General features: G+C 35.5%; 1 protein-coding gene across 1 annotated transcript; it reads left to right on the forward strand.

Annotated features, from left to right (window-relative positions):
- The first annotated feature begins 537 nt into the window (after positions 1-537).
- LOC128530751 (solute carrier family 2, facilitated glucose transporter member 6-like) lies at positions 538-10,053 on the forward strand. Its single transcript, XM_053504845.1, has 10 exons — positions 538-674; positions 1,310-1,463; positions 1,693-1,899; positions 2,558-2,657; positions 2,801-3,012; positions 4,911-5,060; positions 5,174-5,282; positions 6,544-6,714; positions 8,387-8,532; positions 8,857-10,053. The coding sequence occupies exons 1-10, from the start codon at positions 607-609 to the stop codon at positions 9,016-9,018; spliced, it is 1,479 nt and encodes a 492-aa protein (XP_053360820.1). The 5' UTR covers positions 538-606; the 3' UTR covers positions 9,019-10,053.
- The last annotated feature ends 5,056 nt before the right edge of the window (positions 10,054-15,109 follow it).

The raw sequence follows: 15,109 nt of genomic DNA on the forward strand, positions 1-15,109 counted from the left end.
AGACTTTGATTAGCTTAAGTTTCATCCAAACATTCCACCAAAAAATGTAGTCCTGGATAAAACTAAATGAACTAGCCCATGTGTTCTTTAATAGCTTCTTCAATGTGTATTCCAAGCCAGAACTTCTGACTTCAACAAAGATTGTCATAACAAAGGACCCTGGGCACATCACATCTATGACCTGCAAAAAGATGGACACATACAGTAAGCCTATCGTTGGTTAATATTTCAGTTGTTAGATAGTTATAATAATTTTAACAGAAACAAACAAAAAAGTCTTTAAAATAAAAATATTTAAAAGCCGTCATTCTCTGGTTAAGTTCTTTTAGCTGGATTAATCAGAAGAGACTGCTCTGTGTTTTTTTTCTTTCCGTTTGCTTAATGAAATTGGGCTGCACTGATTGCTTAATATACAGCACACAGAGCAGGGATGTCTAAGCTGTATTCTAGTAACTGCTTCCTCGTTTCCTCTTGCTGTTGTGCAGTTTGACTTGAAAAAGTCCAGGATTTCAAATATAGACACGTCTCAGTTTCACTTTAGTTTAACATATAACATGAAGCTGTCAGATAGTAAGTTAGTCAGATAGTGAAAACAAAGAAGAAGCAATGGCATCAGGGGAGAACGAAGCAACTCCGTTAATAACAAATAAAAAGAAAAATAAGAAAAATATAAGGTATCACTCTTTCTCTTGCTGTCTCTTTAAATTTTATAGTTATAGAATCTAAATTGTATAAAGTTTACAGTTTATATATATATATATATATATATATATATATATATATATATATATATATATATATATATATATATATATACAGTATTACGCTGTGTTATTGTGATTTACAATATAATATACTGTATTACATCTAATTGTTTAAACTAATTTCTTCTGTCTAGAAGTTCTGAGCTGTTCTGTGTTCTGAGCATTTGTCCTGAGTAGCCCAATCTCTTGTTGTGTTTATTGCCTGTCTAAATGATTTATTGTTCTGTGTGTATTGGTAACTTTCCTCTGTCTTTACTGTACACTTTGCTGTCTTCTTCTAGTACATTGCTTCATTTTGCAGCAGAACCAGAAGAAACATTATTTTATTCTATTAGATACTGTATGACGGGCGAATGACAGATGAAAGTATTACTTTTAAAATAATACCAAAATGCACTACTGAACTAGATCTAACCATTGGTGACCTTTACCACAGTGCGATTTATTTTATATACCTCTATTGCTATAAAGCTCTGCATCCTGTGTATTTGTAGTTGCACAGTATTTAGCATTAAATTTGTGTTGTTAACTTGTTTTCCCTCTAGAAATTGCTGGCTCTTTGTTGCAGCCTTTTCAGCTGTTTTGGGTAATTTAATTTTTGGATATGCCATGGTATTTCCCTCCGCGGTGATTCCGCAGCTCCAGAAGGAAAAAGATTCAAATCTACACATGGATGTTCATCAGATTTCCTGGTTTGGGGTAAGAGCAGCTTAATTGTTGTTAGCTAAAATTGCATTGAAAATGCATTTGCATGCAATATAAATCAAGAGATACTGTATGATTATCCAAAACTATCTGGTAAAGGTTCTAATGTTCTCTCAATGTTTCCCATGATTTTAAGCTCCAGATCTAACCAAAAATTCAGTTTTTGCACATGTGTGGATTGGTCCATAAATCTGACTCTGATTCCATTCTTTTTGTCGAATAGTCCGTTTTTGCGATTGGTGCTATAGTAGGAGGGTTGAGTGCCATGGTGATGAATGACAAAATTGGAAGGAAGCACAGCATCATGATATCCGTAATTCCCTCCACGGCTGGGTTTCTCATGATGGCCGCAGCACATCAAGTTTGGTTGCTTCTCTTGGGCAGATTACTCACAGGCTTTGCTGGTGGCATAACAGCCAGCTCTATTCCTGTAGGTACCTTCCCAGGCATAATGAATCAGATTACATGTGTGTGCATGTGTGTGAGTGTGTTTGTGTGTGGTGTTTCGTCACACAGTGTCTTGCATAAGTCTTAATCCAGTCTCCTAAGGCTTGAGCAATTTTGTGAGAATGAATGGGCAAAACATGAAAATATAAACATTAAACAAATCATTAAACTGATTTCCTTTAGGTATTGATAAGTACTAATCAGTAATGATCCAAGGGAGTAATTACTTATGCAACCACAATTTTGCACACCCTCCATGTAAAAATGTATGTAAATTAAATGTCAAAAATAAAGTCATTTTCAATTCCAGAACGTAGAACGATTTAAGGGGATTAATACAGTTCAAACCACTGCACATACTGTACGCTGTTAGTCTTCCTGTAAAAAGTCCATTTAGACAGAAAGTTTAAAAGGCGGCAAATTGTCTCAGAAGTTCATGTCTTGAAACTTTTCTCATTAACAATTATCAGGCTGAAACTATGTTAGGGAACGTGCACTACTTTTCACTCAGAATTTATTTTAGATAAAAAGTGTTATGGAAAATATGGTGGCAAAATTAAATGTATTTTAAATTTTAATTTACACCTTTATTCTGGGAGTATTTCTTGAGCGTAAGCATTCATTGCACTTTACTCTCGCAGGTCTATGTGTCAGAGATTTCACATCCAGGTGTCAGAGGAGCCCTGGGATCTGGTCCACAGATAATGGCTGTCTTTGGAAGTCTGGCACTCTATCTTTTGGGTAAGTGACACACATTTTGTCTTCTCTCATTTCACATATGTTGCGCAGAGTTATCTTTGTTGTTAGGAATACATACATACACATGGTCAAATTTATGTTGCAAGCTTTGGAAATTCTGCGGGATTTCCCTTCTTCCTCCACAGGGTTAGTTCTGCCCTGGCGATGGCTGGCCGTAGCTGGGGAAGTTCCTGTTCTGATCATGCTTTTCCTTCTGTGCTTCATGCCAAACTCGCCACGTTACCTTATCACCAACAACAAACGAGATGAGGCCACCAGGGCCCTTAAATGGTTGAGGGGCCCTGACTCAAACTACATTGCTGAGGTCAACCAAATTGAGCGCAGCGTCAATTCCCAGGTAAAATAAATCAGCAGCAGTACACTCGCATGGATACGCAATGAAACAACAGTTTTTCTTTTTTTTTTTACAAAAACCCCAAACTCACACGGATATATGGTGTAGTGTTTGGATTTTTCATTAGGGCTGTCAATATTAACACAGTAATGGATGTGATAAATCAAAAAATTTTAATGCATTACTATTTTTTTAATGTATTTTTTAATTAAATTTTTATGTTTAATATATTATATGAACAAATCAGTTTGACTCTAATGGCTTCCCATAATCGCTGCACGATGTGTGATAACCATTTAATGCGGATAACAAGATGACTGAGGAAACATCATCAACCGTGCTGTTCCCTTATAAAAAGCTTCTAAATAGATGTTTGGATAAAACCAAAATTGTATGCTCAAGCAACCTTGAAGAGGAGCTATTTTAACAAGAATATAAGAGCTGTAAAATTTGGGAATGATGAATCTGTGTCATGAGGGTCTAGATTGTTGTTTTTGAGATCTAAGGATCCAGGTTTAAGGCCCACTGTAGAGGGGTTGTCACACCCCTACTATCCAGCCACTGCATACATTGCTTGTCCTATTCAAAAAGATTTTATTTGAATATTTGTTAAATGTTAATGTTTGAGATATTATAAAACTGTAAAATCGGTTTCCTCTAACCAGCTTGGCCTGCATTTCTTCACTCCAACATTGCACATTTATGAGACAAGTAAATATTTTAAAGTATTTTAAATATGTGATTAATCACAGACTATTACTGTGATTAACTATATTAAAAAGTTTAATCGACTGACAGCCGGGAAAGTATAATACAGATTCAGCTAAAAAACACTGTTTTCTACTCAGTGAAAACAAAATATGAAAAAAAAAACGTCTGTACACTGTTAGTCTGAACTTTGTTTCTATAAAAACTATGCAACTTATGTAAGCAAAACTTTATAAAATAGTTCCGCTGCATTAATTACCCAAGTACTGTGTGTTATATAATATTATCATTTATCAAACTAGTATGTTCAAATTGAATCACTTTATAATTTAGCTTACTTTTGCATTGGCCATTTGAGATTGTGGTTCACTGGACAAATATTGCAACTTTTTTTCTTACTTTTTCTTCTTAATTGTACAACTAAAGTTTGATCTAAAAGCAACAGGAATATAGGTAGTGCAATGGTGGCTCAAACATTGGGGCTCTAGGTTACTGATTAGAACCTATTTTTGGATTTGCATATGTGTAAAGAGATGTCTAATGTGCTGTAATAATTTACTGTACCATGCATTACAGTATAAACAACAGACTTTAAGTAACTACTCTGGCTTAGTCCATTTCACTTAAATTCTACATGTATTCAACACAATATAAAATTAAACTCAACCTAGAAAGTTAGTTTCATAAATGATATAAGACAACAAATTTCTTTAAACATTTTGAGATGTAAAGTCTTGCCAGGGTTTACAGTGTATCCAGTTCTTTCAACTGGGAGAAATATTGTTTCTTAATGCATCCAGTCACATGCATTTGTATAAGGGCAGCTCCGACTTGAAAATGTTTAAGATGATTGAAAAGAAGAATTATTGCTTGTTGTGTCTGCTGCACCTCGATACACTTATTGGCTAGGCCTTGAACCAGGAGAGACAAGACACACATGCATGCATGATGTCTGAAGATCTCTTTTTATTCTCAGCAAAGAGAGCATATTTAATGCATTTCTGGTTAAACTAAAGGGTTCTACCGGACATGAGTTGTTTGGGTGTACGTTCGTCTAAATACAGGCTACAGATATAGTTACCACATAAGGAGTAAAGGAAGCACAATGATGAGGTTGCTTTATAGACATAGGAACCTTCTCATACGATTATAATACCTTACATTTAGTGTAACTAATAAACCCTTTCCAACAGGTTGGACTCCAGTGGTCAGATCTTAGGAGTCCTTTTTTCTACAAGCCAATCTTGATCTCTATGGGTATGAGATTATTGCAGCAGATGTCAGGTATTACACCCATCTTGGTTTATCTGGAACCCATTTTTGAGAGAACAGCCATTTCACTGGTGAGTGGATTTTTTAAACGTCTGTAAATGTAAATCAATCCTGAGTGTTGTATGTTTGTAGGAATTGCACCATAAAAACTATCTAAAGCTGTACTTTTCTTATTGTTATCTAGGAACCCAGGTTTGATGCAGCAATAGTAGGAGTTGTCAGATTGTTATCTGTTGCAATCGCGGCCGCTTTGATGGACAAAGCCGGCCGAAAAGCTCTGCTTTACACGTCAGGTTTGTGTTGTGCAACAAGTTTCAGTTCTGTCATTTATCTGCTGTAGGAGTCAGTTATAATAAACTCATCGAAATAATCTTATGCCAAAGTTTAAGCACCCCTTGATAAATAACAGGTTTTGGTTATTTTGTAATTGAAAAGATGTTAACCCAGTCTTTCTTGAAAATGGAAAATTGAAATATGCACAATATTTTTAGCAAACATTGATGCATAGTTACTTTTTATGTCATAACTTAAACAAAGATAAAAAATAAAAACATTATTGTGACACTGTGCAAAAGCTTGGGCACTCTACATAATCAGTACTTAGTAACACCTCCTCTGACAGATATCACAGCTTGACAACGCTTTTTATAGCCAGCTATAAGTCTTTCAAATCTTGTACTTGGGATTTTCTCCCGTTCTTTCTTGCAAAAGGCTTCTAGTTTTGTAATATTTTTTGATCGTCCTGCATGCACAGCTCTTTTAAGATCTACCCACAAATTTTCAATGATGTATAAATCAGAGGACTGTGATGGTCTTTCCAAAACCCTCAGCTTGCGTCTTTTGAGGTATTCCATAGTGGATTTCGAGGTATTTTTAGGATCATTGTCCTGTTGTACCTCCAGGGTCCGGGTTCGATTCCCGGCCAGGCTCGATTCCCATCTCTGTGTGCATGTGTGTGCCCTGCGATGAATTGGCACCCTGTCCAGGATGTATCCTGCCTCGTGCTCTAAGTCTCCTGGAACAGCCTCCAGGTCCCTGCGGACATGCCCGAGCTGACAACGCTTTGTTATCTTCTTGTAGCCTTCTCCGGCATCATGGGCATCAATAACATTCATTTTCAGAGTCTTACACAGCTGCTTAGAGGAACCCATGGTTGTTGAGTTTCCGCAAGTGTGTGCACAAGGTTTGAAGAGTCAAAGTATTTGTAAAGCTTTGAAATCAAGAAGTAATAACCAATGTCGCTATGCATCAGATCTAACGAGCTGATTAAGGTTTGAAACCTTGTAAAAAGAATCTAAGACTTTGGAACTCTTAGGGTGCCCAAACTTTTGCACAGTGCCACAATAATGTTTTTATTTTTGTTCAATTTATGGCATTAGAAGTAGCTAAACATTAATGTGTGCTAAAAATATTGTGCATTTTTTTTCATTACCAAGAGAGATTGTGTTAACGTCTTTTCAATTTAAAAATCACCAAAATCTGTTATTTATCAAGGGGCGCCCGAACTTTTGCATAAGACTGTATGATCAATTTATATGCCCTTTATATTTTCAGCATTTATTATGTATCTGGCCACACTGACGATGACCTTAATTACACACAAAACCTCAAGTGACCATGGGAACATTACTGCTGAGGTCTCATCTGCAGTCAACTCACCTGGAGTCATGGCAGGTTCCACCATCACAATTATCCCCCTCATCAGCATTATGTTTATAATATTTGGTAAGTGTTTCATTTAAAGTTATCATGCATTCCTTAGATTTTTTTTATTTATGTATTTTTTTGGGGAATTTCACACAAGAGGGGGAAAGTTTACCAGTTTAATTAACAGGGTTATATAGAAGGGTTACATAATTAACAAGCGTCTATAACATTTCTGGATGTTTCCAACGTCTCTAGTTAATAGTAAGTTAGTAAATGTTCTGAGTCATAATAGTCTTGTGGACTTATTCTTTCCTTTTTCAACAACGACAAGCTTTTTTTAAATGGTTTTATTTATTTATTTATTTTTATTATAATAATTTTGTTTTCACTTTTGCCCTCATTAATTTCACAAAACAAAAACAAAAAGCTTGTGCAAAAAACAACAATTAATCACTGTCATGATGGAAGTAAAAATCAAGAAATTATTTTATACTGTATATGGTATGACAAATTTAAAAAATATGAAAATTTTCCTTATATAAAAGGAATAAATCATTAAAAAATGTGCAGTTATACAAAGTAAAAATAATGTAGTTGTGACAATAATCACACACCTCCTCCTAATGCATTATTCCTTACTTAATAATTATTAATATAGCCTTAATAAATAATAATTTAATTGGACAGAGTAGCAGAACAGATATTAATTGACATTTGTTTACATGTTAACTAAATACACCTTTAATAAGTAAGATTTATATAATGCATGCCTCAAAATAAGTCCAGATAAGCTACAAAAACGCAATCTCAAGAATGAATATTAAATGAGTTTTAACATCGGCAGTTTGTTAAATTTGGTTTGCTTATTGTGGACTTAATTTTACTCAGTGATGGTATGAACACCTTTGATATGTATGAATTATAATATAACTGATATAAACGTATACATGTGACTATATTTTATAGTTTAACTTTTAAGCGGCTTTTTAGACAGGAGACAAAAGCCCTACAGTATGTCCTGAGTGCATTGTGTTTAATGTATACTGTATACAGCATGAGCATAGAGAGATTGTTCTGTAATATGGCAAGGATACAGTACCTCATTCCTCTCTTTCTGGACGAGCATCTGTTTCCCAATCTGGGCTGGACTTCCTTTAAATGCCAGCTTCCACATTGTTGTCTAAATCAGGTTTCATTTTGATGTATGACGATGATAGCTCATGTCAGCAGGATTGACTTTTAAGTTCTAGTTCCTGCCTTTGAATAGAGGAGAATTTTTAATTTTTCAGAAGAATTTGTAAAATCTCAGGCACAGCCAACACCGTATATTACATATTTCTCATGCTGGCAAGGTTCGATTCCAACCTCTGTGTGCATGGAGTTTGCATGTTCTCCCTGTGCTTGGTGGGTTTCCTCCGGGTACTCCGGTTTCCTCCCACGGTCCAAGGAAATGCCGATTAGGCTAATTGGCATTTCCACATTTCCTATAGTGTGTGAGTGTGTGTATGTGTGTGTGCCCTGCGATGTATTGGCACCCTGTCCAGGGTGTACCCCGCCTCGTGCCCTAAGTCTCCTGGGATATCCTCCAGGTCCCTGCGACCCTGAATACAAGATAAAGCACAGTACAGCACATACCTTATAGAAGATGAATGAATGAAGAAGTGAATGAATGAACCTTTATTGTTGCAAGACATTTTCAAAATAGGTTAGTTCCCGTTACCTGGTTATTACAGTTATATTCTCTGCGCAGGTTATGCAATGGGCTGGGGTCCGATCACATGGCTGCTGATGTCAGAGATCCTTCCAACCTCAGCACGTGGTGTGGCTTCAGGCCTGTGTGTGGTGGTCAGCTGGGCCACTGCTTTTGCACTGACACAGCTCTTCATGCATGTAGTGGTAAGGTTCATGGTACTTTTTTTTTATCTTTCATGAAGCAAAAAGAAAAATTCTAATTGCTACATTTAATATTTTACATCAAGTATAAAATGAAAACGGTGTAAACTTCTGTTTTTAAATAGGATTGCAATGCATGCTAATTTGACATAAGGTCAAACAATGCCCTGGGAATTTCTTAACCCTTACTACACGTGTTGCAATAACTGTGACTATAGCGGCGACGATCATTTGAGCTGTTGCAAAATATTTCAGAAGTTGTACTTTCAAGTGTTGTGCAAAGAATAGGAAACGGTTCCCCCTTTACTCATTGTTTCTTTCCCACAGGAGGCGTATGGACTTTATGTACCGTTTCTGTTCTTTTGTGTGATCTGCGTGGTGAACATCATATTCACAGCCAAGTGTGTGCCTGAAACGAAAGGACGGACACTGGAGGAAATCGAGAATTATTTCAGAACTGGACGCACCTTCACCATAGCTGAGAGTTAGCCATGCTGCACTTTAGGAAACGTAGAAAAGATTTTTTCCTTTTCCTGGAATGAAGAAAGGCTCTATAATGAAGCATGCTGAATTATAGATTCCTGTTTCCAAACACAATTTGTGCACTTTGCTGTTTCAATACATTTTGTTGATATAATGTAGCTCTTTACTTCTGTAAATACAATATGCTACGAAGCAAACAAGTACTGTATGAATACAAGGAAAATATTGTACAACCACATCTTGTGGTTCGCAGAGAATGTTTACATGCCAGCCAGTGTCCTGTATATTATTCCTGTACATTATTTTATAATGTATATTTTTTGTTCTGACCACAACCATACTTATAGGTGTATCTAACCTAATGTAAAACTAACCTAGTGTAAATGCTTTCTTCTCTTTCACACTTTAGTTTCTCTTATTTTTCTTCAGTTTGAACCCCAAACTGACATTTCAATATTCAATTATTATGCTAAAGCAATGATTATGTCAGCACGTTTATTGTTTTTCAGCATATATACTAGTAGATACACAAACTGACATCCACTAATAAGGGTTTCTAATGATTTTTCTTAAAATTTTAAAGAATTTAAATGAATAATTTCATTTCAGTCGAAAAGGGTGGCTCATTCAAAGTGACCTGATATGTGTCATTACCAACGACACATTATATACCAGTCATATAACAATGTTATTAGAGATTAGGACTTTTTTTTTGGTCCTGTGATCCTTTGGAAATTCAGATGATGCAACTTCCTGTTGTGACTTGTGTAATATTGTGAATATTTCTTAGGCGGGGGACTGTATTTAGCTTGTGTGAATTCATGGAAAATTCATTTCATGCACGAAGCACCAGATGGATTCATACATTAATGCAAAGATAATATTAAAGAATTATTTTAAAGACAATATTCCATGACAAAGTGTGGTTCCATAAGCTGTGGTGTTTTAATGGTCTTTCTCAGTAGGACACAACTGGCTGTGCCCAAACCTTGAACTACCATCATAGTTGTAACTATCCAATAAATGACCAGTGATTATTAATATTCTGACATTTGTATGTATTCCAGGATTGCCTAAGGTTCCCAAAAGATTATCATGTCAGTCATGATATATATTACAACACATACTGTATATTTCCAGTGATTAAGATTTTCATGAGCTTAACTAGATGATTTATACACTCAGCTCTAGTTTTACTGGCACAGTTGGTAAAGCTGGGTACCAAGAAAATTTACATTTACAGTTGTTGCATTTGGTAGACGCTCTTATCCCGAGTGACTTGCATTTATGTTAAGGGGTTTAGAAGTGGTAGCTGTCTTTAAAGAAGATGGCTAAAAAATTTTTTTATCAGTAACTATTCCTATTTTTTTCAAACCTGTCACTAAATACTGTACATCAGACTTGAACATCTTCTTCAGTTGCATACTTCCGGTAAATGCTGTGAAATGCTTGGTAGGATTTGGATTTTTACAGGTTTTTACAGTGACTAGACCGGCCATTATTTTTGGAAGGTCCAATCAAGGGGTTGTCATAGTGGACCATCTGATCTGCACAACTTGGTACAGGTTTTGCACCAAATGCCCTTCCTGGTGCTCTGAGCCATCCCGTTATACCAGGCACTATGATTTAGCGCACTATGGTTCAGTGCACTGAATTCCGTCTGTGAATTTTGGGCATTTAGCAACATTACAGATAGAATTTAAATTAATAAATAATTTTACAATACTAATTTTAAAAAATCAAAACTGATTTTGTAGACTTTACAAAACAGAAGCTTTTAATTTCTTAAACAAACTATTTAAATAAAAAGACTCCCTGACTACCTGAATGTACTTGTTGACCAGGTTACCCCATCAATGGGGTTTTTCCCCCATGGCATTCCTGTGGCACAGACATATTCCAGGATAATCAGGATAATCAAGCTAAAATTGTGAAAGAGTGACTCTGAGAGAAATCATTTAGACACATTAAATTTTCACCATCTTTGGGATGTGTGAGAAAAGTCTTCATAGAGTGGTTCAACTGTCTCATCATCAATACAAGATTTTATCTAAAAATGAAGTCACAAATATTATGACATTGGATAAGGTTGTAGAAACAATGCCATGACAAATGCATGCAGTAATCAAAGCTAAATGTAGTTGAATTTAATATTAGAGTTTGTACTTTTTTTTTTTCTTCTGGTTGGACAGTGTACATGATCTAAGTTCATCCTAAGAGACGTAGTGTCTTTTCCCCCAGAAGATGGCACCCATGTTCAATGGGGATGAAAGTAAACAATACTAGAACAACAGTTGTTTTAACAAATTCATCAGTACTTTACTTTAGTATTTTTATTTCACCTAATACTTTTACCTTTTACAAACTTCAGTTTCTTTTCCACCTACTACACAACAAATACTACATTTCTCTACACTTATATGGAAAAAATTGGAATGTAAAATTTTTGCATCTTTATCAAATGTAAACTTAACACATTTGATAGCATGTCATGTTATCATTGTGTGCTGGTGTGTGCACTTTGTAGTTATTAAGGCAGTTTGCTTTGTGAAAACTAAGTAAGGGAATTTAGGAGGCTTATATTGTATGACTGTTATTTTCATGCTAACTAACATTAATCTCTTGCGACCTTATGTTCTTCTAACAACCTGCCATCCATCCATCTATCCAGGAACCTCTGTAGACCAACTACGGACTGTGAAAGCCCATTGTAATTACTATTGTATTTATTCCCATACAACTGGGGTAGAACCTTCGGTCAATATTCACAAACGCATTCACACACTATGGGTAATTTGGGAATGCCAATTAGCCTAATCTGGTTGTCTTTGGACTGTAAGAGGAAATCAAAGCACCTGTAGGAAACCCATCAAGCATGAAAAGAACATGCAAACTCCATGCACAAAGACCTGAAGCAGGAATTAAACTTAGATCCTGGAGGAGCAAGGTGACAGTGATAACCAGTACAACACCCTGCTCACGCAAGGTGATATTTTTTCCTGTTGCATAGCCACAGAAGACATTGTTCATGATGCAGATGTTTCGTGGGCAGACCCTAATAAAAGGCTGGATCTATTGCCACCCTTCCTAACTACATTCTTCATATATTCTTGGTATTATTTATATATGTTCATACTATATATGGTAGATATGGTATTATTCTTTTGCCAAATATTCATCTATTTAAAGACATTGAACATTGAAGGTTCTAATAAACAGAATGTACACAAGAGTAGAGTCAAGGTCTCGAAAGTTTAAGAAGATTCAGACACAGCTATTTTTATTCGTATTTTTATTAGCTTTTATGTTCCTGTGCAATAATTTATCATCAGTAAATAAAGGATAAAGTGTATTATTTGTGTTAGGATGGGTTAGGATGGTTTATCCACGGCACACTGACTGAGTTCTTGGCAGACTTTGATGTGGTGTTCCTTCTGCTTATCGGTCAGCAGCCTGGGGACAAACTTGGCAGCAACACAGCGCATGTTTAAATCACATGTGAGGATTGCCTGAACTGATCCACATGACACATCAAAAATGGCAGCAATGTTGTATATAATTCCCCCCCATGATTATCATGCACAAGTTGCCAAATGGTTCTCGTTGAAGGTCTTTCTGATCTCTTGTCGTCTTCCAGAGATGTTCGTTCGCCCAGTTTCACGCAGAATTTTACATTCGCTCTTTGTTCTAACTTGCTGTCCATGATGAAATAGCAGACGTACTGTAGTGACGCACATGGTCAGAATAGCTCCAGTTGCACAGCTCCTGATGTACACAGGTCAATGTATTTTGGCACACTGACTTATGAAGGTTACAAAACTTTAAAAAAGCATATATCATTAGTAGTAGAAATGGTCAAAATGTTTTAGATTTTACATAGCAGTGTGCAGATGATTAATTTGTAGATTTGTTTGTAGATTGATTAATTTGTGTGTAAAGTTTGAAAGCAAAAGTATGATTTTTTTTAGAACAGTCTATACTGTACAGTTGTAAATAGAGTGCTTGGTTTGGTAAGAGACAGTATATTTTAAATGTTTGCGGTTTTAAAAAACAATGCCAGTTTCAGAAACCATAATTTGTAATAATCCTACATTTTAAAAAAGGTTTGATGCACTGGCTTTTATTTTGGTGTATAACTTTCATTTTCAGAATTGGGAAAGCTAGCTAGCACAACACTATTATTAAGATTGGTTTGGTTACCCCATCAATGTGGTTACCTATCAATGGGGTTTTTCCCCCATGGCACCTCCGTGGCACAGACATATTCCAGGATAATCAGGATAATCAAGCTAAAATTGTGAAAGAGTGACTCTGAGAGAAATCATTTTCACACATTCAATTTTCACCATCTTTGGGATGTGTGAGAAAAGTCTTCATAGAGTGGTTCAACTGTCTCATCATCAATACAAGATTTTATCTAAAAATGAAGTCACAAATATTATGACATTGGAATAAAAATAAAAAATTGGAATGTGAAATTTTAGCATCTTTATCAAATGTAAACTTCCGGTCAATATTCACACACGCATTCACACACTATGGGTAATTTGGGAACGCCAATTAGCCTAATCTGGTTGTCTTTGGACTGTGAGAGGAAATCAAAGCACCTGTAGGAAACCCATCAAGCATGGGAAGAACATGCAAACTTCATGCACAAAGTCCTGAAGCAGGAATTAAACTTAGATCCTGGAGGTGCAAGTGATAACCAGTACAACACCTGCTGCTCACGCAAGGTGATATTTTCCCTGTTGCATAGCCACAGAAGACAGATGTTCATGATGCAGATGAGGTTTCGTGGGCAGACCCTAATAAAAGGCTGATCTATTGCCACCCTTCCTAACTACATTCTTCATATATTTTTCGTATTATTTATATATGTTCATACTGTATACGGTAGATATGGTATTATTCTTTTGCCAAATATTCATCTATTTAAAGACATTGAACATTGAAGGTGCTAATAAACAGAATCAAGTCAAGGTCTCGAAAGTTTAAGGAGATTCAGACACAGCCATTTTTATTCATATTTTTATTAGCTATTATGTTTTCCTGTACAATAATTTATCATCAGTAACTAAATGTAACGGCTTTAAAATGGTAGCTGATGTCTACGATGAAAACTAGGCACACCAATTTCTGATTTCTGCAGTTTATTCTAAGAAAAACAGCAAGGGGCACAATCAGAACACGCCTACGGCAATATGCTCTCATCTTAGGTGTCCTGCAACAGCGCCTTCCAGCTTTTTCAGGAAATTTGCTATTACACCACATGTGCGTCTACCTAAATGCTTACAATAAACAAAACAAAATTGTGCAGAAATAACTGATACAATTAACACCATATGAAATAATGGAATTATTACATTTAAACAGAAATCAAATTCTAAAGAAAAAAATACAAAATATCTTCCTCTAAAGGAAAGTACATTTCAATAAACAAAGTGTTTGTCACGCATCTAATTCCAAATATAATGAATGCATATTAACAATAGAAAGAATTAAAAACAGTGCATTAAACACAAACATACCTAAGAAAAAACAGCAAGGGGCACAATCAGTACAAGCACACGGCAACATGCTCACATCTCAGGTGTCCTGTAGCAAGCCAGACAACATGGTAATAAGGCTAAAACTCGGTCACAATAAACATTGCTAAAGTCTGTATTTTTCCTTTTTTTAGCAACCAAAAGCAAAATACGTGACTTAAAACTAAACAGCTTACAGTACATGAGTGAAAGAGAAAATTAGTATACATCTTACCTGCAACAGCACCTTTCAGTTTTTGCAGGAAACTTGCTATTACACCACATGTGCGTGTACCATGTGGTAACACTTACTTTAAATTAAAATGAGTATAAAAAGCAAACATTTCAGTAAGAAAAAAAAAAAGTGTTTTGAGAATGTTCACACAAAATAAAGATAATAAAAATGAACTCAGCTACATAAAGTATAAAGTGTATAATTTGTGTTACTTTTTTATCTTGTAAAAGTAAACATAAATAAAGAAATTATAACTATACTGTACATTAATTTTTGCCAGAAAATTTATTTATTCCACAACTGCAATTTGTACTTTCCCCACATCTAATTTTCAATA

The sequence above is a fragment of the Clarias gariepinus genome, chromosome 9 (assembly GCF_024256425.1).
Source record: "Clarias gariepinus isolate MV-2021 ecotype Netherlands chromosome 9, CGAR_prim_01v2, whole genome shotgun sequence".
NCBI lineage: Eukaryota > Metazoa > Chordata > Actinopteri > Siluriformes > Clariidae > Clarias > Clarias gariepinus.

What these genes read in the sequence shown, in the direction of transcription:
- LOC128530751 (XM_053504845.1), top strand. Translation starts at nt 607, where the DNA reads ATGGCATCAGGGGAGAACGAAGCAACTCCGTTAATAACAAATAAAAAG. An exon ending in ATCAGATTTCCTGGTTTGGG is followed by an intron (nt 1,464 to 1,692) that starts GTAAGAGCAGCT and finishes TTTGTCGAATAG; the next exon opens with TCCGTTTTTGCGATTGGTGC. An exon ending in CATTATGTTTATAATATTTG is followed by an intron (nt 6,715 to 8,386) that starts GTAAGTGTTTCA and finishes TTCTCTGCGCAG; the next exon opens with GTTATGCAATGGGCTGGGGT.